At 46.7% G+C, this 25,642-nt stretch overlaps 1 protein-coding gene and 1 pseudogene across 3 annotated transcripts; one reads left to right on the top strand and one right to left on the bottom strand.

Moving 5' to 3' along the window:
• Positions 1-5,298: 5,298 nt before the first annotated feature.
• On the bottom strand, positions 5,299-22,306 carry NEIL2 (nei like DNA glycosylase 2). 3 transcript variants are annotated; one of them, XM_032855748.1, is made up of 5 exons: positions 22,265-22,306; positions 20,710-20,849; positions 14,530-14,885; positions 7,834-8,030; positions 5,299-5,647 (listed from the first exon to the last, which is right to left on the bottom strand). In XM_032855748.1, exons 2-5 carry the CDS (start codon positions 20,845-20,847, stop codon positions 5,334-5,336), a joined length of 1,005 nt encoding a protein of 334 aa, XP_032711639.1. In that variant the 5' UTR covers positions 20,848-20,849; positions 22,265-22,306; the 3' UTR covers positions 5,299-5,333. The 3 variants fall into 3 exon arrangements, with proteins under 3 accessions (XP_032711639.1, XP_032711642.1, XP_032711640.1); XM_032855751.1 differs by lacking the exon at positions 22,265-22,306 and adding an exon at positions 22,030-22,089; XM_032855749.1 differs by lacking the exon at positions 22,265-22,306 and adding an exon at positions 21,723-21,813.
• On the top strand, positions 8,200-10,625 carry LOC116866493 (annotated as a pseudogene).
• Positions 22,307-25,642: the final 3,336 nt, after the last annotated feature.

Here is a 25,642-nt window from a genome sequence, read left to right as displayed (position 1 = left end):
TCTCTAACCTACTGAAACACTTTTTTTTTTAAAGATTTTATTTATTTATTTGACAGAGATCACAAGTAGGCAGAGAGGCAGGCAGAGAGAGAGAGGAGGAAGCAGGCTCCGATGCGATGCGGGGCTCAATCCCAGGACTCTGGGATCATGACCTGAGCTGAAGGCAGAGGCTTTAACCCACTGAGCCACCCAGGCGCCGCAACACTTTTTTTTTTAAGATTTGACAGAGACACAGCGAGAGAGGGAACAACAGCAGAGGGAGTGGGAAAGGGAGAAGCAGGCTTCCCACTGAGTGGGGAGCCAGAAATGGGTCTCAAACCCAGGACCCTGGGATCATGACCTGCTCCAAAGGCAGACACTTAACGACTGAGCCACACAGGTGCCCCCCTACTGAAAGACTTTTAACACTCTTGGTAATAAGCCAACCCCCTCCTGTTAGTGTAGGGGTTTTGTATTTTTCCTTCTTGTGTTCTCAGACTCAGCATTTAAGAGGCCTGTCAGAAATACTTACTGAATGGCTAGGGCCATTGAAACCTAACATTAAATATCAAGTTTTTCACTATATCAATTATCACAAAACTCAAGTTCAGGAGATAAATCAATCTTTCCCCTAGAATCTGTTGAGTACAAATCCTCTCCTGGGGCGCCTGGGTGGCTCAGTAGATTAAGCCTCTGCCTTCAGCTCAGGTCATGATCTCAGGGTCCTGGGATCAAGCCCCGCATTGGGCTCTCTGCTTGGCAAAGAGCCTGCTCCCCCCACCCCACCCCGCTTGCCTGTCTGCCTGCTTGTGATCCCTCTTTCCCTCTGTCGAATAAATAAATAAAATTTGAAAAAAAAAAAAAAAAATCTCATCTCTCCTTACTTCTGAGTGAAACCTGTATCTATGTGTCCCATCCCTCTCCTGTAATTCTGCCAAGCAAAAGACCTCTCCTTCCATCCTGAAGGCACACGGACAATCTGAGTAATTCCCACTGTTCCACACACACCCCCATTACCTCTTTTCTAGCTCCCTCATTCACTCCACTTATGGCTCCTTTTCCTCCCTCCTTTGGGGACTAACTGAAACTTTCTGAGCACCTCCTGCCATGATGGATAAAATCTCAGAAGGGAGCATGGCAGCTGTGGCTTCACTCAGCTGTCCACGTTTCTGTTTCTACATTTCTTCCACACAGAACCCAGTCCGCGTACTTCCGCTCTAATTCTGATGGTCCCAACAACTCCTACAACTCAGCGGCTAGCTGCTCTATTTCCCCCACTCTATGAACTTTATTAAGTCCCTGAAATCAGAAGAAGTCTGCTCCTGAGAGGATGGAGCAGGTGTGAGAGTTACTCTTCCATGTTCTGCTCTGTAAACTTTCATATCACTTGAATCTTTTGATATTTGTAACTTAAAAATAATAAAATTTTTCAATAGTAAATATTCTCATTCACCCTCTTGGCTTTCTACCATTCTTATCCTGACCACCTTTGACTCGGGGTTCATACAGCATCTGTATCATTGGATTTGATCCTCGGCTACTAGATCCTGCAGGAGAAAGTTGGGAGGTGAAGCAATCTAGCCTGGATCCCCTGTGTGACTCTATAACCCTTCCCTGGAACCCTAAGCGGCTCTAAATTCCCAGGACAGCTGTTACAAACCTTCCCCTTCCTCCTTTGTACTTCAAAAGACCTCACCTTCAGCGAATTTTCTCTGGATCTATTTTTGTCTTCCTGTGCTTGCCCAGTTATCTTGGTGGTGCTGGCGTGCTCTCGCCCTCCTACTGTTTGCTCTCAACACCTCATATACAAATCCTCACGTTATAACCACCCTTTAATAAGTGATTCCCCTCCCTGACCTCCTCTTTCTCATTTCCTTCAGGACTAGCCATCTTGAAGGGCAGAACACCCTCACCGCTCCTACTTCCTCAGCTCCCATGCAGGTCTCAGCCCCTTCAGACTTGGCAGTCGCTCTGCACAAATTGCTCTCTTGGAGGTGATCATGACCTCAAATGTGATCGACTGACAAATCCAAAAGCCTCTTCTCATTCTCCTTCAACTCAGCATAAGCCAGTATTATGGACTATTCACTTCTACCTGAAGCTTATTTTTCCTCCTGTTACGTTTGATCTTTCACTGACGCTTCGCTTCCTGCTCTCGCCACTTAAGCACAAGACTTTCTCTATGGTTCCACAGTGATTGCCATCTTTTCTCACGCCATGTGACGGCCCTTGTTAACCTTCTCTCACTGACCATCCCACTATGAGGAACGCTCCCAAATCTGTGCCTCCCAGCCTATGTCCTAACTACGCTCTCCCCCAAGCTGGGGTGCCGCACAGGTACCTTCAGCTCAACATGCCTCACATCTGATCACCTTCCCCCACAGAACCTGCTCGGCTCCTGGCTGACTTCCCCTGTCAGTCAGCAGCTGGCCTCCTCTAGTGTGAGTGCCAGGCCTCAGTATCTTCGGCTTCCCGACTCCCAGCTCACCCAGGAGCCCGACCCCATGATGCCATTATACCCTTCCTCCTTTCCATTCCCACTGCTATTTCCAGTTCTAGCACTTTTAGCAACAACAGCAATAGCATTTCTTTCTCTACCAATCACAATGGGTGCAGACACATGCGTGGGCCATGGCACCCAGTCCTCCCCTCATGTCTCCAGACCTTCCCCATCTCATTGCCCTCCTGTACTCTGGACCCACTGTACTGATCAGATGTTGACTTAGAGGAAACGGGCCGGACACCATCTTTGCCCCAGCTTATGCCTAACATTTCACACTTCTGTTACCCGTATGGGTTAGAAAGGTCAATTAGAATTAAGGATACATACATGTGTATGTGTACATACACCCAGGTGCCCCCCCACATATATCTTAACACTACACACACACACACACACACACACACACACGAGTAAATATATTCTTGTAGATACAAACAGAAATCTATTATTCAAATAGGATTTTCAGACCATCTGGTCTGGAAGTAGGGTTTTACCAACTAATTTAAGTTAAAAGAACAAAAGTGCAGAGAGATGGCCTCTGAAAACTTGAAGATTCTCTCCAAAACCCCTTTGTATCCTGTTATGGACTGAATTGTGTCCACTACCCTCACCACACACACCCCAGCCAATTCTGACTTTGAAGCCTTAGCCTACCATGTAGGGTATTTGGATAGGACCTTTGAAGAAGTAATTAAGGTGAATGAGATCATAAGCATGGGGTCCTAACCCATCTATAGGACTGGTGTCCTTGTAGGGAGAGGCAGAGGCCCCAGGAGTGCCTACACATAGAGAAAAGGGCCTGGGCACAGAAGGCAGCTGCAAGGCCTGGAGTGAAAGCTCAGGAGAGGCAAAGCTGCCAGCACCCTGATGGGACACTTCCAGCCTCCAGGACTGCGAGAGCAGCAATTTCCGTCATTTAAGTCTCCAGACCGTGCTGTTTCCTTAGGCATACATAACCTAAGGCCCAAAGAACTGGCATGTCTGTCAACTAAAAGAGATAAATGAGGTACAGTGAGTAAGATACTTAAAGCAGGAAGGATTTAGATTCAATGTAGAACTGTCATGACCGCAGGGGGTTGCTGAAACTGGTTGCAGACAATGACCCCAAGGAGAAACAGACCTCGGAGATGGACATTTGAAAGCAGATTCAAAGGATGCGTGTAGAAAGGTTGGATCTTAATGGATTATAGCCTTTTCTACACCCTGTTCCAAAGAAGAGTACAGGTAAAATGGGTTTCATGGTAAAATAAGGTTTAGAAACACAAAGTGTTTTACTTTGTTCTACTGCAGAATTTCTTGGAGGCTTTTATGAGCCCCACCAAGCTCCGAGAGGGGGTAGAGCATTATTTGATGACAGAGCCCTTCACCTATGAGACACCACAGCTGCTGCTTCTTCCCAGGGGCCTATCTGCAGAGAAGATGGAACAAAGGAAGCTTGGCTGCTTTCAGGAACATCCCCCTAGTGATGGCAGCCAGCGCTTGGGGCGGTGCTGGGGCACAACTACAGAGGCCTGATACAGAGGGGACCACGAAGTGGTGGGTGGTAAGTGCGCGCCCTTGACCTTGTTAACTGTATGCTCTTAAGCAAGTTCCTCAGCCTCTAGTCTGGAGGTCAGTTTCCTCACCTATAAAACACAGTGACAGAGTACTCATCACCACAGGGATTTCTACAGATGATATGGCAAGAATTAGGCTAAAGGCTTTCCTTTGGGAAGTATTAAGTACAGATGAATATTCTACAGGTTACAGGTCTGCCATAAAGTGGCTTTCCCCAGTAACAAATCTTGATGATGTAAGAGAGATGAGAGTAAAGGAAGATGGAAACATTAGCCACTGTTTTCAATTTTTCTCATGCAATTCACTATCTGCTGCAGGCCAGAGGCTGGTCCAACAGGAGGAAATCCTGCGCTCTGCCAGATTTCAAGTTGGCAGGGCACCTATGGGCAGAAGAGCAGGTGTGTTTTCACCCCCTCCCTACCCTGTTCCTTTTAAGTGGACCCATCAGGCCAACTCAGCGAGCCCTACATAGCCACCTTCACTAGGAGCCCAGTTATTTACAGTGTGAGAGCATTGACCGCCAAATAAAAATGACAACAGAAAATAACAAAGAGATTTATTTTCATGTCACTGTCCTACTTTCTTCTGGCTGTCACTAACAACCTGACAGTGTGTCTCTACCACCCTTGATTCCTGCACTGTTCAACACACCAACAATCACAAAAATATCACCTTACTGTAGAGAGAAGTACCTTTTTTCTAAAGCCCACTGGGCACAGCAGGAAGGTGGCCAATTCCCTGGTCCCTCTCCTCTTCTGGCCCTTCTCTCGGGGTCTCCATCCCATGGGTAAGGATCCACACAGGAGGATGAGTCAGCCTCAGCCTCCTCTCGTGTGCAACTCATCCTCACCCCTGGATCCCCCCAGGGGAACAAAGAAAGAGACTTCTGTTGTCCCATTTCTCAAATGGAGAGCCTTACAACCAACCAAGGTTTCAAACACAAAACCAAGCCCATACAAAGCAATGTGGAGGCAGAGCTGTTTTGCAGGCACTTTCATTTCAATGCCCCACTGGGAGGTGTTTCCCTGTACCGTCCTCATGACTTTTCGTCATCTTCCACAATGGCAGAATTAGATGGAAGAATTAACAGAAATGAGAGAAGCAAAAAAACATCTAACCCTTTAGGAACAGCCTTCAACCCAAGTCCAGTGAGATGGCTTGCAACAGTCCTGACACCCATCCCCCCACCCTCTATTCCTGTAGCCAAGCCCAAGCACTGACAACACCCACCCTCTGGACATTCAGAATCACAGCCCCTCAAGGTCCAGGTTCTGTGAAGATGGGCGGGAGTCCCCTAGGAGAGCTGGACCTGCCCTTGCTCATCAGGAGACAACCTGGGCTGGCACTGCGGGCACCACCATGTGAGCCTCTGGAAGCCACCCGGAGGCCCAAACGCCTCTCTCATGACCCGGTGTCCCCCAGGGCACTGTTCTTTCTGGTAGATCTGCGGGTGCTGCTGTCTGCCCTCGAACTTGCCCTGAAGCCAGTCCGCACTGAACTCCACCACATGATCCACGAGGGCCTCAAGGTGCTGATGGCTGAGGAGAGAGCCGAGAGAAAGGGGATGGATCCCTGCTCTGTACAAGGCTTCATTCTTAATGATGTTCCCTGCAGGGAGGCAGGGAGAGGACAAGGGAAAGAGAAAGAACACCTCGGTCATGAGCCCCATCCACAAAACTGACAAAACAAATGGAAGCTGGCACAATGGCAGCGGGAGGGCTCCTGCAGATGACTGGGGCCAACCCTGTCACGGCCTGCGGGTTCTCGGGCAAGTCACCTACTCTGAGTCCACCTCCCTGTCTGCCAACTGGATTTGCTTATACTTACCTTTAAGGCTGTTGTGGAGACAAAACAAAATGAAACTTGTGTGTGGCCCGTGTTACAGGAAAGAGGTTATCCAAACAGCCTAAGGAAGCTGACTGCCAGCATTTGAACCCCACTCAACCAGATCCTAGCTACGTGACCCTGGCAGGTTCCTTAGCTTCTATAAGCTCCACATTCCTCACCTGTAAAATAGGGATCGCTTACCTGGCTTTTGTGAGCAGTAAATGAGAATTCTCACACACACACACAAACACACACACATACACATTCAGCACTGTGGCTGGTATGTAGAGAGTACTCAATAAATATTAGCCGCTATTATTTAAAATGCCAAGCAGATTGCCTGAGATATAAATCATTTAGGAGGTATTATTTCATTATTTTTCTACTACTGCCTCATTCTTGGTGAAGCTAGTCTTGACCCCTCCTTCTAGAATCAATAACTCTCTTCAAAATGTCCCAACGGTGCACTTTAACTTCTACCAGGCATTTGTCACAATCTATCTGAAATTGCAGTGAACTGAGCCCATGCTTGCTGGGCCATTAATAACCTCCTGAAGGTGAGACTTTGAACTCGGTAGAAGGCAAGCATTCAGCTTGTGTGGGATGAATGGATGAATGAAATCACTGCTCTTTGCAGGGGCTTCATAATCACACCCCTAGTCATACACAACTGTTTCTCTACAATTCCCTGGCAAACTACCTGGATTCCTATCTCAGCTGCACCACATACCAGCAACGTGTCTTTTGCTTTGGCTTCTTTGTGTGAGGAAAGGGAAAACTAACGAGTCACTATCCTACAGAATAGCAGGAAGGCTGAAGCCACACGACTAGCACGTTAAGAGTCACACGAAAAATGTCGGCTATTACTAATACTGTTGGTAACAATGACTAGTCAGTAGAGCGTGAGGTCCTGCTATAAATAACCCAAAGGCTGCTTCTGGAGGTCTCTTTCTCCCTCAGGGCACAAGGGCTCCCATAATCTTAATGTGAAAATGCAAGGCCGCTGTCTGGGGAGCCCCCGGGCCTCCTCCCAGCTCCTAAGGGGAGCTGTGCCAGCAATAGGCACCATCAGGCCTTGGATATGAGGTGATTTTGTCATCAGTTCCCTCAACTGCCTCAGCAGCCAGTCACAGGGCACAAGGCCTCTGCTGAGGTAGTAAGAGCAATCAGTTCTTCTAGTTCTGTGAGTTAGCTGTTCTGGTTTTCAGATCGCTCAGCTCCTTTTCCCTCCCCCTGGAAAATGCTCACAGTTTCATTGTGCATGACACCTGAACAGAGGGAGGGAACCTGCTTCTTTATCCATATCTTTTAAGATCCTGATGGAGGCCTGAGGCATCTGTGCTTTGCCAGCAGGCAGGCAGCGCCATCTGCCCAAGAGGCCCCATTAACAAACGCACTGCTCTCCCTCAGTACACTGCACAGCTTCTGGTGCCCAGCAGATACTGACTGAGTAACTGAGTACCTCCGCTGTGCCAGGCGCTACACCAGGCAGTGGACGATTCAAGGAGAAAGAAGACAGGACTCCTGCCCTTTAGGAAGTTATTATGTGATGTGGCCATGGGCAGACTCCAGATGATAATGTAATTAGGATGTGAATTCTGAAGCCAGGAGAGAAGTTAGAAACTGCCTCATCTAACTCCCTCAGTTTATTTACTTTTTTTTTTTTTTTAAGATTTTACTAATTTATTTGAGACAGAGAGGGGGAGAAAGAGAGATAGCATGAGTGGTGGGGAGGGACAGAGGGAGAGGGAGAAGCAGACTCCCCGCTGAGGGGGGAGCCTGATGTGAGGCTCAATCCCAGGACCCTGAGCTCACGCCCTGAGCTTACAGCAGATGCTTAATGGACAGAGCCACCCAGGCGACCCTTACTCCCTTAGTTTAAAAAATGAAGAAGTGAAACTAAAGAGATTAAGTGATTGCCTCAAGCACACAGGTGGTGGGTCTCATCCCTTTCCCATCACTCATACCTAAGCCTGAGAAGTATCTTTGGTCCAACAGGGTATAGCAGACAGGCTGCTCCTGGCTCAAAGCTTCCAAGGCTTGTCGTCGATCAAACTTTTCCGACAAGATGTCAGAGGCAGGTCTGACCACTGGGGAAGAGCTCCAAGACATCTGACAATTATAGAATGCCAGGAAGCCGCCACCACCAAAGTACAGGACCAACCTGGAAGAAAGAAAAGGTCCTAAGTGCGTGCGGCTCAGGGCACAACACGTACATACAGCTCCCACTCAAGAGTTAAGTCACACAGTCCATAATGCTCCCACTCCACAGTCAAGATTCACCCAGGGAAGCTAAGACCCCAAGAGAGAAAAGGGATGGTTCTCAGGGCTAAATGCAGTAATTAAAACATATATAGGGGCGCCTGGGTGGCTCAGTGGGTTAAAGCCTCTGCCTTCGGCTCGGGTCATGGTCCTGGGATCGAGCCCCACATCGGGCTCTCTGCTCTGCGGGGAGCCTGCTTCCTCCTCTCTCTCTGCCTGCCTCTCTGCCTGCTTATGGTCTCTGTCAAATAAATAAATAAAAATCTTTAAAAAAAAAAAAACATATATATATTGCTCCACCTTTCTGATCAGGGCCATACATGTTCACTAAAGACAACATGACCTATGGAAGTCTCAAAGCTCAGGAGGTGTGTACCTGCACAAAAGCAGAGTTTGTTGTGAAGGACAGAGAAATAGACACTAGAGAGGTACCGCTCCCAGTCCTGGCAAGATTTAACGAGAAATACATACCCACCCGCATGCCCCTGAACTTCCTGAATTCCAAGGACACAGGAGAAACTTTCTGATCTTTGATAAAGACACAATGGGTTACTATGTAAAGGCAGATAATCAGCCAGACTCCATTATCTGAAGGGAAATATCCATATATCTGACCTAGGTGGTATTCTGGCGTGGAAACAAAAGGACAATTTTTTTTTTAAATTTTATTTATCTGAGAGAGAGAGATTCCGTGTGTGTCATTGTGGGGAGGAGGAGAGAAACAGGGACAAGCAGGTTTTGTGCTGAGCACAGAGTACAATGGGGGTTTGATCCCACAACCCGAAATCACAACCTGAGTTGAAATCAAGAGTTGAACACTCAACCAACTGAGCCACCCAGGTGCCCCAACAGGACAACTTCAGAGGAAAAAGCCTCAGAGACACATCTACCATAGTATCTGAGGTAACTACTCAAGGAAAAATAAATGCCTAACGGAAATGAGATCAGCAGGGACCTCAAGCCAAGGGGAGAGGAAAAGGGTAAGACAGAAGGGGCAGCCCTGGGTTGCATAATATTTATTGTGAGAGATCCAGAGGACTGGATGATAGCACAGCTGAGAACTGTAGCACATTAAGAAGGAATTCTGGAACCAGAAGATACCCTTGTTGACCATTGGAAACGAGAGAAGTGCTGTGTGATCACTAAGGAGCTGAGGCACTTGGAGCTCCTAAAATGGCAGATTACCTCAGTGCTGATCTGTGGAAAACAAGGAGGAGGAGGAGGAGGACGAGAACGAGAAGCCTAACTCTGGATGAGGGGGAGAGCGTTTTGCTGAACACGTATGGTCAGAGCACTGACTCTAGACAGATAGAGCGGGTTGAAGATGACATGCGACAACGTCTTAAGAAGCTTAATGAGCTCACTGGCCTGGTCCACCCACATTCAGGGATTTGGCTGCAGAAAAGCAAACACTGCAGAGTGAACAGCCTTTGAGGGTTACGAGGTGTACAAAGATAATCAGTGCAGACTTGGAGGACCCGAAGTACATTATCAATGTGAAGTAGTTCGCCAAGTCTGTGGTGGATCTCAGTGATCAAGTAGCACCTACTTGCCCTGAAGAAGGAATCAGAGTTGGCGTGGACAGAACAAAGTATCAAATTCATATTCTGCTGCCTCTGAAGACTGATCCAACGCTACCATGATGCAGGTGGAGGAAAAACCTAATGTCACACACAGTGATGTGTCTGGCTCTAAGGAACGGATTCAGAAACTCTGAGTAGTAGTTGAGCTCCCAATACTTCATCCAGACAGATTTGTTAACCTTGACATTGAGCCTCCCAAGAGTGGACTGCTCTTTGGTCCACAGGTATAGGCAAGATATTCTGTGCTTGGGCAGTTGCTAAAAGGGCTGATGTCTGCTTTCCAGGTTACTGGATCTGAACTTGTACTAAAGAATGTCAGTGAAGGGGCTCGAATGGTTCAGGAACTCTTTGAAATAACCAGAACAAAAAAAGCCTGCCTTATCTTCTTCAGTGAAATGGATGCTTCTGGAGGAGCTCGTGTCGAGGATGTGGCTGAAGGAGACAATGAAGTGCAGAGAATGATCCTGAAACTGAGCAATCACCTGGGCAGTTTTGATCCTCAAGGTAAGAGGAAAGGGCTCATGGCCACCACGAGACCTGACACTTCAGAACCAGCACTGATGAGGCCAGGGGGACTGGGCAGAAAGACTGCATTTAGCTTACCTGATCTAGAGGGTCGGACCCACATTTCTGAGATTTGTGCTCGTTCAATGAGTGTTGATAGAGATGTCAGATTTGAGTTGTTGGAGTGACTGTGTCCAAATCGCTCTGCTGCGGAGATGAGAAGCAGAAGCTGGTATGCTTGTCATCAGAGCACAGCGAAAAATCGAAAAATCACTACCCAGGAGGATTCCTTGGAGGCTGTAAATAAGGTCACTAAGTCTCACACCAAATTCAGTGCTACTTCCTGCTGTCTGACACACAATGGAGCCCTGAGGCTTTCACGGAAAAACTGCTTTTCACTGGAATTCTAACTTTACTGAATAGACTTGTTAATCAGCATTATGCACACAAAAATAAAGGGTTGCAAAACTGAATAAAAACAAAGAAGACAGGGTGCCTGGGTGGCTCAGTGGGTTAAGCTTCTGCCTTCAGCTCAGGTCATGATCTCAGGGTTCTGGGATCAAGCCCTATACCGGGCTGTCTGCTCAGCAGGGAACCTGCTCCCCCCCTTCTCTCTCTGCCTGCCTCTCTGCCTACTCGTGATCTCTGTCAAATAAATAAATAAAATTAAAAAAAAAAAAAGAAGATATAATGTTAATGTATATTTAATATTAATTAACTTAATTACACATAATTAATAATATTATATAGTTAACAATCTGGAATTAAAATTCTGAACTATCTCACCCCTCCCCTTACTCCCGCAGGAAATAGGGTGGACAACAGGACAAAAGAAGTGGTGAAGTGGAACTATTTCAAAGGCCTCCTCTCAGAAGGATGAAGGAAAGGAGCAAAAAACCAGTTTCAATAAGAAGGGAGACATGTTATTAGTTTAATGTTACTAAACATTTGGTCGTTATTAACCAAGAAAAATATGAGTCTAATTTAAAGGGAACATTATTACCAACAGAAAGAAGATGAATAGCAGTACTTGCTACTTACTCAAAAGAAATAAAAGATGGTGGGGGGAAAGGAGAAAAGAAAGAAACTTGAAAAATCCAACAGAAAAAAAGAAACTAGGTATAATAAAATGGCAAAGGAAGAAAATCCAAATACCATAGTCACCTCATTTCAAAACAAGGAGTTTGAGTTTAAAGAGATACAAAAGCTAGAAACTCACCATTTGTAAGAAGTATACCTAAAATAAGTGAAAAAGCACACCTGTAAAGCACACACTAAGTGGAAAAAGACTATGTGGGCCAAACACAGAGTGGCATCATTATCATCAAGCAAAGCCGAGTTCAAGACCAAAGGCAAACAGAAGGTCTGTTATTATTTCTTTTCTTTTGTTTTCTTTTTTTCTTTTCTTTTCAAGAGAGAGTGAGGGAGGTGGAAGGCAGGGGCAGAGGGAGAGGAAGAGAGAATCTTAATCAGACTCCATGCTCAGTGTGGAGCCTAACACAGGACTCAAACTCACAACCCTGAGATCATGACCTGAGTCTAAATCAAGAGTCGGATGCTTAACTGACTGAGCCACTCAGGAGGCCCCAAGGGTATGCTATTATTTTAAAAAGCTGCAAAGAAGTCAGAGACCTTGATGCTGTGGACAACAGGGCAGCAAACACATAAACACACTAGAAAGACAAGGAGAAACCATAAAACCACAATCACCCTAGAGGATTTTAATGCTCCTCTTCCATGTTTGGCATATTAAGTAAACAAAAAATAAGCAAGGATAGAGTGTTTAAATTACCAAAGCAATAACCTGTTCTTAATAGTTATATAAGGTTTTGCTTTTTATGAACATATTGTCTTCATTTACGTACACAAAACGTAAACAAAGACCCATGACGTGTTTGACTGTAAATATGCCCAAAGTAGAAAACTTACAGACTGATATCCTAATCACAATCCAATAAAAAAATGACAACAAAATGATGACCCCACTCAAATGTCTGGAAAATCAGAAAATACTCTTCCCGTATAGAGTATATAAAACTAATATTATTTATTTGAAAGACCAACAAAATTGATAAAACTCTGGTAAGCCTAATTAAGAAACAGGAGGTAGGCAACAAATGAAAATAAAAAACATAAAGAAGGAAAAGGCAGACATAACTTCACAAGAAGAGATTTTAAAAATAAAAGAATGATATATGTTAACTCTGTGACAATAAATTCAGAAAACCTAGTTAGGGTTGAGGCTTGTTCTTGAAGAGCATTTCTTTTTTTTTTTAAAGATTTTTTTTTTTTTTTGACAGATCACAAGTAGGCAGAGAGGCAGGCAGAGAGAGAGAGAGGAGGAGGCAGGCTCCCTGCTGAGCAGAGAGCCCGATGCGGACTCAATCCCAGGACCCTGAGATCATGACCTGAGCTGAAGGCAGAGGCGTTAACCACTGAGCCACCCAGGCGCCCCTTGAAGGGCATTTCAACTGCCCTAGCTAGTGACTAATTTAGCAATCCGCCCATGAACCAGCTTCAGGCCATAAGAGGTTGGCTGGGATTTTCTGAGAAAGCTCTGCTTGCTCATCTGAACTTCTAGAAAAGGACTATCTCTTTCCCTCTTCCCCTCTTCATGTGTAGACAGAAGGCATGGAACTGCAAAAGAGCCTCTTGCTACTGGTCTAAGGACAAAACCAACATACGGGAAAAGGCCCAGGAGAGTCACAAGAACATGAAGCCCAAGGCAGGGATCGGCTCAGGTCATGATCCCAGGGTCCTGGGATTCAGCCCCACATCGGGCTCTCTGCTCAGCGGGGAGCCTGCTTCCTCCTCTCTCTCTGCCTGCCTCTCTGCCTACTTGTGATCTCTACCTGTCAAATAAACAAATAAATAAAATCTTTAAAAAAAAAAATACTGATTACTGACTATATAAAAACTTAAAATCCCAGGGGGTGGGAGGATGGGTAAAGAGGTATAGAGGATTAAGAGATCTAGACTTCCAGGGTGCCTGGGTGGCTCAGTGGGTTAAGCCTCTGCCTTCGGCTCAGGTCGTGATATCGGGGGCCTGGGATTGAGCCCCACATCAAGCCCCATATCGGGCTCTCTGCTCAGCGGGGCGCCTGCTTCCCCCTCTCTCTCTGCCTGCCTCTCTGCCTACTTGTGATCGCTCTCTGTCAAATAAATTAAGAAAAATCTTTAAAAAAAAAAAAAAGAGGTCTAGACTTCCAGTTATAAAATAAGGAAGTCACAGGGATGAAAAGTACAGCATAGGAAATACAGTCAATAATAATATTATCCTATAATAATATAGAATAATAAATATTATTATATAATAATATAGTCAGTAATAGTATTGTTTGGTGACAGATGATGACCACATTTATCGTAGGCACTAAGTAATGTCTAGAATTGTTGAATGATTATTTTCTATACCTGGAACTGATATAACATTGATGTCAACTATACTTCAATAAACATCTTTAAAAATAAATAAAAATTTTTTAAAGTTTTAGATTAAAGAGCAGGTATGAGTGGCGGGAGGGCAGAGGGCAAGAATCTCAAGGGGACTCCCTGATGAACGTGAAGCCTGATGCGACGCGGGGCTCCTTCCCATGATCCATGAGATCGTGACCTAAGCCGAAACCGAGAGTCAGACACTTAACTCACTAAGCTACCCAGGTGCCCCTAAAAAGTTTTTAAATCTTGAATGCCAAAAGGCACAAACACTGTCAAAGGACACAGGTAGACTTGAAACACTGGCATCACATATCACAAAGATTAACATGCAATATACAAAAGCCTCCACAAACTGATAAAAAGTATACAAACAACATGAAGCTAGTTAAGAATTCGGCTAAATGAGCACATATGCAAGGCTGTGAGGATGTTCGTTCTCAGTGACCAGCAATGACTCCTCTGGGAAATCTACACGGAGGTAATAATCCTGAACAGGGACTGAGTTTTACACACCAAAATATTCTTCCCACCACTGGCAGATGGAAACCAAGACAATTCTGTCCCTGAATTCAGAGTGCACTCGTCAAGCCATAAAACGTCCTTCAGCGCCATCCCACTCTCAAGAGCCATGCTTGTTGGGAAAGTTCTTCCCTTTTTCTACGCCGCCCCAGAATGTTTCCAGCCCTCTCTGGATGCAGGCACAGTCCGCTTTCTAGCACGGGTAGTCTCTGCTAGGACTCGGGCTGCCGGCGAGTCGGTGGGACACCCACCTGAGTGAGCCCACAGAGCCCAGCCCCAAGCCTGCACACGGGGGGCCGTGTCAAACACCAAACACCTGCAGAGCCACAGCCACAGCCTGCCCAACCACACCATTACCTTGGAATGGGGTCCCTCCAGTCGCCCCTCTTGTTTGCTTTCTTCGCTCTGGAGAACTCGTTCACCCAAATGCTGCCAAACATACCAAAGCTGACCTGCAGCCACCTCTCCGCAGCTCCCACAGCAGCATCTCCCCGCAAACCCTCCAAACCACTGTCTCCACTGGGAGCAACATGCTCCAGGGACTGAGAGGGCGGCTGAGAAGTATTCTGGCTGCTGGGCCCCGAGGCCTGCTTTTGGTCCTGGACCTCCTCCTTCCTCTCTCCTTTTTCTAGAGACTCTGGCAGTGAGATGTTGCCAAGGGAACCAAGTTCTTCATCTGGATCAAATCTAAGGAATAATTTTTTTCCATGGACCTGGAATTAAAAAAAGGACACGATCTCAGTCTTTGCTGTGGACTTGTTTGTGCCCTTCCCCCTGCAAATGTGTATGTGGAGGTGGGCCTCTGGGAGGTAATTAGGTCAGCAGGGTGAAGTCCATGCAAATGGGATTAGTGTCCTTATAAAAGAGGCCCCAGGGAACTCCCCTGCTCCTTACACCATGTGATGTGAAGAAGGCGAGAAGCTGGCTGTGTATGAACCGGGAAGCAGGCTCTCACCAGACACCAAAACTGCCAGGCTGTCTGATCTTAGACTTCCAGCCTCTGGAACTGTGAGAACTAAATTTCTGTTGGTTTTAAGCCACTCAGTCTGTGCTGTTGTGCTATAGGACCTGAATGGCCTAAGCCTTACAGACCCAGAAAAGGAAAGACTAAAGAGGTATATGCCAATGTTTATAATGCAAACTTATCCCCTGCCTCTTCGAGGAAGCTTTCCCAAGCTGAGTATTTTGGACCTGCCTTTGGCCCTTTGCTCCAGTGGTACCGGCAGTTAGCACATGGTTTTCAAAGTGACTGAAAGCAAGAATTGGACTAGCAGTAACACAGATCCATGCTAGAAAGCAGGACCACCCTAGAATAAGGGAGGGGAAATGCTCCCGATGTGTTCACGAATTAGCTGAGAAAGAAATACAAACTGTCATCCTGTATTTAATTCATAATACTTCTTTGTTAGAAATAAGCAGCAAACACACACACACACGCACACACACCGCATACACTAATGGATGGCAGCTAAAGTACACTACATTTCAGATGCTGTAAATACACAACGAATTTTACACATTGTAGAATTTGGTACCTCTCACTCGATGAAATTGGATCTGGTAGAAGAAATGGCCACAAGAGAACTCACAATAAAAAAGAAAGCGACAGGGGCGCCTGGGTGGCTCAGTGGGTTAAGCCGCTGCCTTCGGCTCGGGTCATGATCTCAGGGTCCTGGGATCGAGTCCCACATCGGGCTCTCTGCTCAGCGGGGAGCCTGTTTCCCTCTCTCTCTCTCTGCCTGCCTCTCCATCTACTTGTGATCTCTGTCTGTCAAATAAATAAATAAAATCTTAAAAAAAAAAAAAAAAGAAAAAAGAAAGAAAGAAAGCGACAATTAATAGAAGGTGAGTATTGACACAAACACTGATGAATGGATCAAACCGTAAAATGTATATAAAATGTACAAAGAAAAAGAATTAACTTCATCCCCAATGAAAACGATTTCAAGAAAAGTGGATGAGAACAGGAAATGTAAAAGAATGTTCCATGTGCTTTGTATTCTATTTTCATAGCTAGCCCTACTATGTAATGTGCAAGTCCAGATTCCAGGATGAGCCTGTTCAGCATGTTCTGAAATTCCAGCAGCCTTTTAAAAGCAAAACACCTGGCATCGACAATGGAAATGCCTGTGTTACTTTTTTGGCCTCCGAAAGTACATACTTAGAGACCACAGTTCTGATATGATCTCCAATTTGTCAATTAGCATAAAAATCTTAACTGTAGTAGTCTTTGAAATCCTCTCCCTAAAAGAAGGCATTACCTTTCTAAATAATTCCAGAATAACTCATCAGCAAACGTGAGCACAGAAGTTTGCTGCCACATATTAGAAATGGCTTAACTGAACTACATAAAAAACTGAGCAAGAATTAAGTAGGCATGGGGCGCCTGGGTGGTTCAGTGGGTTAAAGCCTCTGCCTTAGGCTCAGGTCATGATCCCAGGGTCCTAGGATGGAGACCATTATCAGGCTCTCTGCTCAGCAGGGAGCCTGCTCAGCAGGGAGCCTGTTTCGCCCTCTCTCTCTGCCTACTTACGATCTCTGTCAAATAAATAAACAAAATCTTTTTTTTTAATATTTTATTTATTTATTTGATAGAGATCCCAACTAGTCAGAGAGGCAGGCAGGGAAAGAGAGGAGGAAGCAGGCTCCCTGCTGAGCAGAGAGCCGGATGTAGGACTCCATCCCAGGACCCTGGGATCATGACCTGATCCAAAGGCAGAGGCTTTAACCCACTGAGCCACCCAGGCGCCCCTAAATAAACAAAATCTTAAAAAAAAAAAAAAAAAGAATTAAGTGGGCATGATAGAATTCATTCCAAAAAGTATTTTTTTGATGCAATTTCAGCAATGTTGGTATAATGCTGATGAAAATACATGCAAAATGCCCCTCGGATCAAAACATTTACCGGGTCAAAAATGCCTAGGTCAGGACATCTTTGTGTCCTCTCCAACTATGGCAATTTCTACTGTCCCTCTTTTAAATTCCTGGGACACTGTTGTTATTTCAATTAGCTGACCCTTAACTGAGCTTTTACAATGTGCCAGGCAGTGTGCTAGGTTCAGAGGGGCATACAGATGAGGAAGGCTCCACTCAGTTCCCTCTGGAAACTCAGTATTTGAAGAGAAGGAAATTCTGACACGTGCTACACGAACCTTGAAAACATTATGCTCGGTAAAAGAAGCCACTCACGGGATGCCTGGGTGGCTCAGTGGGTTGAGCCGCTGCCTTCGGCTCAGGTCATGATCCCAAGATCCTGGGATCGAGTACCACATCAGGCTCTCTGCTCGGTGGGGACCCTGCTTCTCTCTCTGCCTCTGCCTGCCTCTTTGTCTGCTTGTGTGTTCTCTCTTTCTCTCCGACAAATAAATTAATTTAAAAAAAAAAAAGAAGAAGCCACTCACAAAAGAACACATGCTGTATAATTCCATATATGTAAAATATCAAAAAAAAAAAAACCCCAGCAAATCTATAGAAACAGGAAATAGACTAGTGGTTGCTTACGACTGGAAGCAGAAGGCAAGGGTGAAATGAGGAGGGACTGCTAATAGGCAAACGGTTTCTTTCTGGGGAGATGAAAATGTTCTAAAATTGATTGTGGTGATGGTTGTACAACTCTGTGTGAAGACACTAAAAGCCACCGAACTGCACACTTTAAGTGGGTGAATTGTATGTTATGTAAATTTTATCTCAGTAAAGCTGTTATATATTGTTTAAAAGCTGGAGAACTGGTTATAAGTCTCTGTAGTCTCAGTAATCCGCCGAAACTAGGATGGAATAGAAACATTAACAACCATGTAAAGAAGAACTCAATACTTATCCCCCATGCACTCTTTCTCAGGAGAAGATAATGGACCAGGTGCAGGGAGACTACTGACTATTTCCCAATATCCCTCTCCCCTCTTCCCTATTAACAAATCTACCAATTTACAGGGACCTCAATAACCTCAGCTACTGATTTAGGGTGCTTCAACGTCCTCAGCTAAAAAATCTGTCTCCCAGACTCCCTTAGAGATGGGGCAGCCAGTGAAACATATGCAGGAGTGCTCAAATGTGGTTTCCAGAAAAGTTCTTTAAAATAGATGAACAGGCTTCTAGGTCCCTTTTGCCCTATCTCCTTTCCTTCCTCTTTCTTCCTGCCTAGAATGTAATGGCTGGAATCTCAGCTGCCATGTTATCACCATGAGAATGAGGGTCACACCCCAGGGAGGGGAGAGTGGAAGAGCATCATTGGTGCCCAGTGATCTCGCGTTGCTCCCATAACATCCTGGACTTCCTCCTCTGGACTTGACATTATGTCAAGGGAGGGGAAAAAAAAAACCCACACACTCCAGACACAAATAATCTGTTCTTCTGAATCCGTTATGAGTAAGCAAACACAATCCTAATACAGAAACTGGAGAAACCAACCTGTAAAGACAGGGAAGGAGCTTGCCAGAAAAAACAGGTGGCACAGAGTGCAGCCAATCTCTTCCCTCCTTCATTAGCCCAGTGTGCTCATTCTATCTCCATCTGCCTGTCTATAACTGCTTCACAAACCCGAAGTGCCCTTTGTTTTCCTTTTGGTCGATCTAAATCCTCCATCCTTCAAGGTCCAACTCAAATCTCACCTCCTTCATGAAGCCTTCTTGTTTTTTCTAAAGATTTTATGTTATTTTATTTTTTATTTTATTTGAGAGAGAGAGCAGGAGCAGAGGGGAGAGGCAGAGAAAGAGGTGGAAGCAAAGCAGGGAGCCAGATGTGGTACTTGATCCCGGGACCCTGGGATCATGACTTGAGCTGAAGGCAGACACCTAACCAACTGAGCCACCCAGGAGCCCTATGAAGTCTCTTACTCCAGGCTACAGCACCTCTTCTCTGCTGAGGCCCTCAAATGAGCCTTAATCATATGCTCCCCTCCTTCCCAGTCACTGTTACCTAATAGTTTCCCCTGTTGTAGATACAGGTCTTACTTTCCAAATTCAACTCTCAGGTCCTTAGGAGGCAGAGGTGCAAAGAAGGGAGCACAGTGATGAGAACTTATACCCCTACATGCCAGGCAGTTCCTCAAGGCTGTGTCCCTCAGGGTTCTTGGGCTCCCACAACACCAATCTCTGCCTTGGTTTACTAGAAGACCAGCTCCCAGTTCCATCTCAAGGCTCCCCGTCCACACACTGTCTGTACATTCAACCATTCCATAAATAATCTCTGCGAGCCAGCTCTGTAACAGGCACAGGCTAAGTGCTGGGGTTCCAGTGATGAAAGGATCTAATCCTGCCCCTGCCAACCTTGCAGCGGTCTGGTCAGAGTCCAAAAACTCTCCCGGTAGGAGTGCATACCTGGAGGTCAGGTGACCTGGGCCCCCACAAGCGACATCAACTTGGATGGAGGGTTCTCCCTCTGGGGCCCCATCTCCAAAGGTAGAAAAGGTAAGTGAACGTCTAGAAGACCTCTTTCAGTTCTAACCAAGAATGGGTTTATAACCCACGAGGTGTGTGCGAAGGACAAGGTGGGAAAAAGAGAATCAGTATTTATTGAGCACCTGTGCCAGACATAAAGTCTGTTTAATACAATTGTAACTGCTAAGTATTTATCCCCATTTTACAACTGCAGAAACTACAGCTAAGAGATTAAGCAACTTGCTTAGGAGCTCACAGCTAAACAGCAGAGCTAATTTATTTTTTCTATAGACAATTACCATATATATGCTTCCTAAGAGCTGGCACTCAGAGAAGTGCTTAGGCATACAATACTGATGAGGGCATGCGTCTACCCTGTTGCTTAGTCTCCTCCACTCAACCAGCAGGAGAAACTCAGCAATAAGGATCTATTAGGAGGAAGTACAGGGTCCCCAGCAAGCACAGAGAAGTCTCTCCCCACCCTCAGAACAGGCAGGCCAGGCTTTTCAGAGGATGTGATGGAGAGGCTGAATCCTGAAGACGAGGAATTACCATGGTCACGTGAAAGGATGAGAACGGGAGCAGAGTTGGGGTGAAAAAAGGAAGATCTGCCCAAGCAGGGGAGCAGCACATCAAAACCATGGGCAATAAGGATTGGTGGAGGAGCCCCAGAGAGTTCGACAGGATTGGAAGAGAGATTTGGGACAGGGGAAGAAGCAGGCCTAAAGAGGCACAAACCAGACCACAGAAGCCCTGGGAGCCCCTGCAGGCAATTCTGCCTGATGCTAAGGGCATGGATGAGGCCACCAGAATCCAGATCAGAAGGCTATGCTCTTTCCTTCCGTCCCTGCTAGTTCCCAACCACAGAAGCACATTCGATGACCAGAATCACTCCAGACTCTGAATCAGAATCTACAGCCCATGCCTGCACAGGGTACTTTATCTAGTTCCATATGCCACTGCAATGCCCACTCCTGGCTAACATCAGACCTAAACATCAGACCTAAAGGGGATGAGCGCTATGGGGGTCCTCGTGTGGTTGCCCTGGGCTGGAGGAAGTGATGGCACCAAAGTCTTGAGATAAATTCTAAGGGAATCACAGGATGTGGTGATGGAGCCCGCCCATTTACCTGAGGTGTCAAACAAGCCCGGAGGAACTCACCTGTGTATCTTGGAGCCACAGAGACTGCAAGCTGGCAGGGGTCAGCTTCTGACTGCTGCCCCCTGTCTTGACCACCTGCTGCCCCACAAAGGGGGAGACCAAGCGGTGGAACTTCCTCACAGATGGTCCCTCTGGCATCCCTACAGGCGGAAATGGGGAAAAGTAGCCACTGACTTCCCAGGACCACTAGTAGGGGAACTGTGTATGTGATGAGGAGGCGGAGCTCAGGACCATGACAAGTGCAGACACAGGGTCATGTTAGTTCAGAGCATGGAAAGGCTACCTCCAGCCTAACCGCAGATAATTGCCCCTGGGAACTGAAAACAACTGGGGTTGTTTTAACCCTGAGGTATGGTTATCTGTGACCCCATCTATCTCTGCCCCAATCATCTAAGTTCACTCAGAGTTTATGTATAAAGCATTGACATGTTTGAGTCTGAGTGGTGTGTACCCTTGCTTCTGGAAACTCAGAGTCCCTTCCCGCCCCCCTCACCCAGGTTACACTGCTTAACCACCTGTTCTCCACCCCCACCCCCGCCCCCTGCACAAGACTCTGTAAGTTATGATGAAAACCTGAAGAACTGCGTGGATACCCTGCAGGGGGGTAGCTATCGTAGTTCAGCAATTCTAAAACACAATTAATTATCTCTAAAACGAGGATGCCTCTTACTATATCCATGCCTTCTCACAGCTGAATTAGCAGCACATCCAATAATGTGTACTTTACACCTGGTGGTGCTTTAGATTTGCTAAAAAGTAGTGCCATTTCCCCCAGTCAGATCTTCAAGACACTGGAGAGCCCATACTGACAAAAGCGCTGGGTTGGGTTGCAAGGAGACCTCCTGACTGCAGCCTACGTTAACCTCAGCCAGCTCTCAGTGCCCGGGTCCTCTCCAAAAAAAAAAGAAAAAAAAAGAAAAAAAAAAAACGAAGCTTCTGGAAAGGCTTTCATCTGAAATGCACCTAATCCTTGAAATCTCTTTCACAGAGGGGCACATTTAAGGTATACTCACGGAGATGTAAAGGCGGGCAGCAAGTTGTCTCCGCCCTAGCCTTAAGGGAGTAGATGCGTAAAGGACTTCAGGACGCTAACGGCAGTGAGGCTCGTTAGTTAATGGCTAGTGGCGGAGAAGAGGGGCGTCAGGGCGTCCTCTTCTCTGAGGTTAACCACTCACTCCCCCTGGGAGACTAAAATGGCTTCTTTTCCCAACTCTTTCTCGGGGTGAGGGAGAAGATGGGGGGTCTCGGAGACAGGCTTAAGGGCACTGGGGGAGGCTCTCAGAGATAAATGCAGGGCGGACCAGTGGTGCATACACCAACCAAAAAACTGGGCCGGGGTGCAGTCCCGTAAGGCATGCTTCTTCTAACTGCCGGTCACTGCGCTCTCTCGCTGGTAGCAGGCGACGACTGCGCGGAGGCCGCGGGAGAGGCGGGCACTCCCGACCGCAGCGGCTCCGCGCACCGCTGAGCAAGGAGCCTACGCCGCCCCCCCACGCCGGCCTGCTCCTCTCCCCGCGCGCGCCGGCCGCGTTGAGGGGCGAGCAGCTGCACTCACCGGCTCCGGGCCCGTGCCCCTCGGCCCGCCCCAGCCCCGCGGCGAGGCCCGCACGCCGCCTCCGACGCAGGGCGTAGAGGACTCGGCCGCCCCGCGTCCGCGCACTCTCCGCCCGTCGATGGATGCGGAAGGGTCCCGGGAGCAGGGAGCCGGGAAAGGTCTCGAAGTGGTGAGAGGCGGGGTGGCGCAAGGCTCCTCCTTCGCCGGGGAAGAGCTTGCAGTTCCCCCGGGACGTGGGATAGAGCGGGACTCCGCCCCTAGGGCGGGGCGGAGCCCCTGGGGGCCCCGCAGGGACTGGGGAGGGCGCGAGGCTCTTCCCCTGGGGGCGGGGGGGTCTCTGGAGGCGGGGCCGGGGCCGCACTTGGGGAGTAAAGGGCCAGGGAGAGTGGGAGAAGGGCCGGGGGTCAGAGATCGGGCATGTGGCAGAGACGAGGCAAATCGCCTTTGTTTATTGTCTTACGGAGACATGAGGTTATAGAGAAAAGTGAAGGGTCTTCTGAGAACTTTTCTTTGAGTTGATTTTGAACGGCTTCCAAGCTCAGGTCATTTGGCAAAGGAAAGAGGTTGTCAAGAAATTCTCATGAAAATTTTAAAGAGTGGGATCTTTCACTTTATATTATTTGAGTATTATTGATTTTGTCATAAGCAACTTTTGCTTTATCAAAAGTAACATTTAAATTTTTGTTTCAGAGAGTAATAAAGATAAAACGGTAGACTATTCAGAAATAATTGTCTTCTATTGTTAGTTCTCCAAAGAGGATGGGGAGCCAGCGGTCTCCAAGAAGACAGCAGGGTTGTTTGGGGAAGTGCCAGAGCACGTGTTCTGGATGGCAGGAACCATGGACGGGAGAGAGTCCTGAGGAGAAGGACTTGGTCAGGACGGGAGACAGGCCCATTTCTTTCTCAGGTTGTGTACTGCTGATTGAGAGGGAGCAGTACAGGTGGCCTGAAGGGAATAGGGGCAGGAAGTGAGGACAGGAAGTCTAGGAAGTTTTGGGGTACTGAAGTTCCTCAACACAGTGGGATCCTGGAGACAGAGGGCATGAGGTTTGCAGGTGCTGAATTTCCAGGAAGGATCCCCTGAGAACCTTCTGGTCTCCCTCTTTCTATATCTGGCCTCTTCTGGAGAACAGCATCCCCACTGGGATGCCCCTGCTCTAGGATCAGGTGTACACAAACAGTAGCTTCTGAAGCCCTAAATCCACATTGTCTAGACCCTGGCTGAGCTGGGAAGCCAGAGCCACAATCATTGCCTCGCCTTTTGGAATGAATGCCTGATGCCTGAGAAGGCTCTGCAGAGGCCAGAGGACTCTAGAGTCAAGAAATCAAATGGTTTGGGGCGCCTGGATGGCTCAGTGGGTTAAAGCCTCTGCCTTCAGCTCAGGTCATGATCCCAGCATCCAAGAATCGATCCCCGCATCAGGCTCTCTGCTCAGCAGGGAGTCTGCTTCCTCCTCTCTCTGCCTGCCTCTCTGCCTACTTGTGATCTCTGTCTGTCAAATAAATAAATTAAAAAAAAAAAAAGAAATGGTTCACAGCTTGATTCTGTCATTCATACTAATAGCTATTTGTTGAGTACATCCTATGTGCAAAGCACAGCTGTAAGCTCTTTATGTTGAACTGCCACATTATCAGCCGTGGGAAGACAAGCAAGTCACAGTATCTCTGTATCTATTCATGTTGTAAGTGAGATATATATATGGATTTATCATGGAAATATCAAAAAGGAGGGTTTCTCAAACTTGTTTCTCAAACTTCTCATGCCAATGAATCACCTGGGAATCTTATTTAGATGAAGATTCTGACTCAGGTTTCTAGCAGGGTGCAACATTGTGCCTTTCCAGCAAGCTCCCAGGGGCTGCTGCTGTTGCTGCTGGGTCCAGGGACTGCACTTGGAGCAGCAAGGACTTGACAGTTGGTAGGCAGTTGGCAGACACTCAGTGATAAGTATTCTTTGAATGAATGATTAAATGAGACATTAGATGCAAAACACTCATAAACTGTAAAGTGCTGTGGAAGTGTATGTAAACATCATTCTAAGACAATAAGGTTGGGGAAGGACAAACTCCTAAAAGAGTATATCTATAGAATAGCAGTGAAGTGAAGAATACTGTTTCTGCATCAGACTACCTGAGTCCAAATCTCAACACTCAGTGGGCGGAGCTTGGGCAAGTAATTTACCTTTCTGTGCCTCAGTTTCTTCATCTGTAAAATGGAGTGAAATGCGTAACTTACTGGGCCAAAGTGGGACTTACTGAGATGATTCACATAAATCTCTTAGTACTGGGCCTGGCCTAGAGTTCAGTATGTTTTAGTTATTATTATTTGTCTCCTGGATTTGGGGCAACCCCAAAGCCCACAGGAGCCTGGGCCTCAGCACCTAGCCTTCTAAGGGCCATGCAACCAACTCCTCTGTCTTCCTTTGTGTCCCTGATTTCTCCAACAGGATTAAAGTTACAGTGAACATGAAAATCGAATATACAGCCACCTCAAAGTCAGTGAAAAAGGAATAGGAGAAAAATAGGAGAAAAGCAGTAGAATCTGGTGAGGAATCAGACTGCCAAAGAAAGAGTTTGGGGATTCTGAACCACAGAGAGGAGGTTTTACCTGTGTCTAGAGGCATATGAGTTTTGTGACCTTCAGTGAGCTACTTAAAATCCAGGGGTCGTTATCTTCTTTGTGCTGGAAACATGACTGTGAGGGATATACATGTGTTATGTGAATATATAAAGCTATATAATATATAATATATATATTATATATATAATATATAATATATAATATATATAATATATAAAGTCTGACCTGCACTAGTGCTTAATAAGCGGTAGGTGCTTTTTTTAGCATGATTTCTGGGCTGACCTCTGCTTGAAAATCAGGCTTTTATAGTCTGGTGACCACAGGCGAGGAGAACACTGGTGCCCCCACATGGTGAGTGCAGTAACTACAAGGATGGGACCTCAGTGCCTGTCTCAGGAGCCTCCCTAGACGGGTAGGTGCTTAAGAGTGGCTCTTCCTCACACCAGCTCCATGGCTTTGGGCGAGTTCCCTCAATAATGGTGGGACAGGAGGGGTTGGACCAGATGATCCTCGAGACCCCTCATGATCTGTAAATGAGTCAGACCTGGTCTTCCAACCCAGGTATCCTTTCTTCTAGCGGAGTTCAGTTTTCTTTCAGTTTGACTCTCCCAGGCCATCTACTAGAAACCTTGGTAATACTAACTTCCCAAATCCTTAGCAGCTTGTATCTTGTAGCCGCATTGTATTCCCGCGGACTCAGACCCAGAAGCTCCCAGGAATTCCTCAGTGAGGGTGTCCTCATGGGAATAGTTGGATTTTAGGCTGCAGGGCCTCCTGGGTGCCTAAGCTGCACCAGGG

Source organism: Lontra canadensis, unplaced genomic scaffold (genome assembly GCF_010015895.1).
Source record: "Lontra canadensis isolate GAN:19392208 unplaced genomic scaffold, GSC_riverotter_1.0 scaffold10, whole genome shotgun sequence".
In the NCBI taxonomy this organism is placed as follows: domain Eukaryota; kingdom Metazoa; phylum Chordata; class Mammalia; order Carnivora; family Mustelidae; genus Lontra; species Lontra canadensis.
This window is presented reverse-complemented; position numbering and strand designations above follow the sequence as displayed.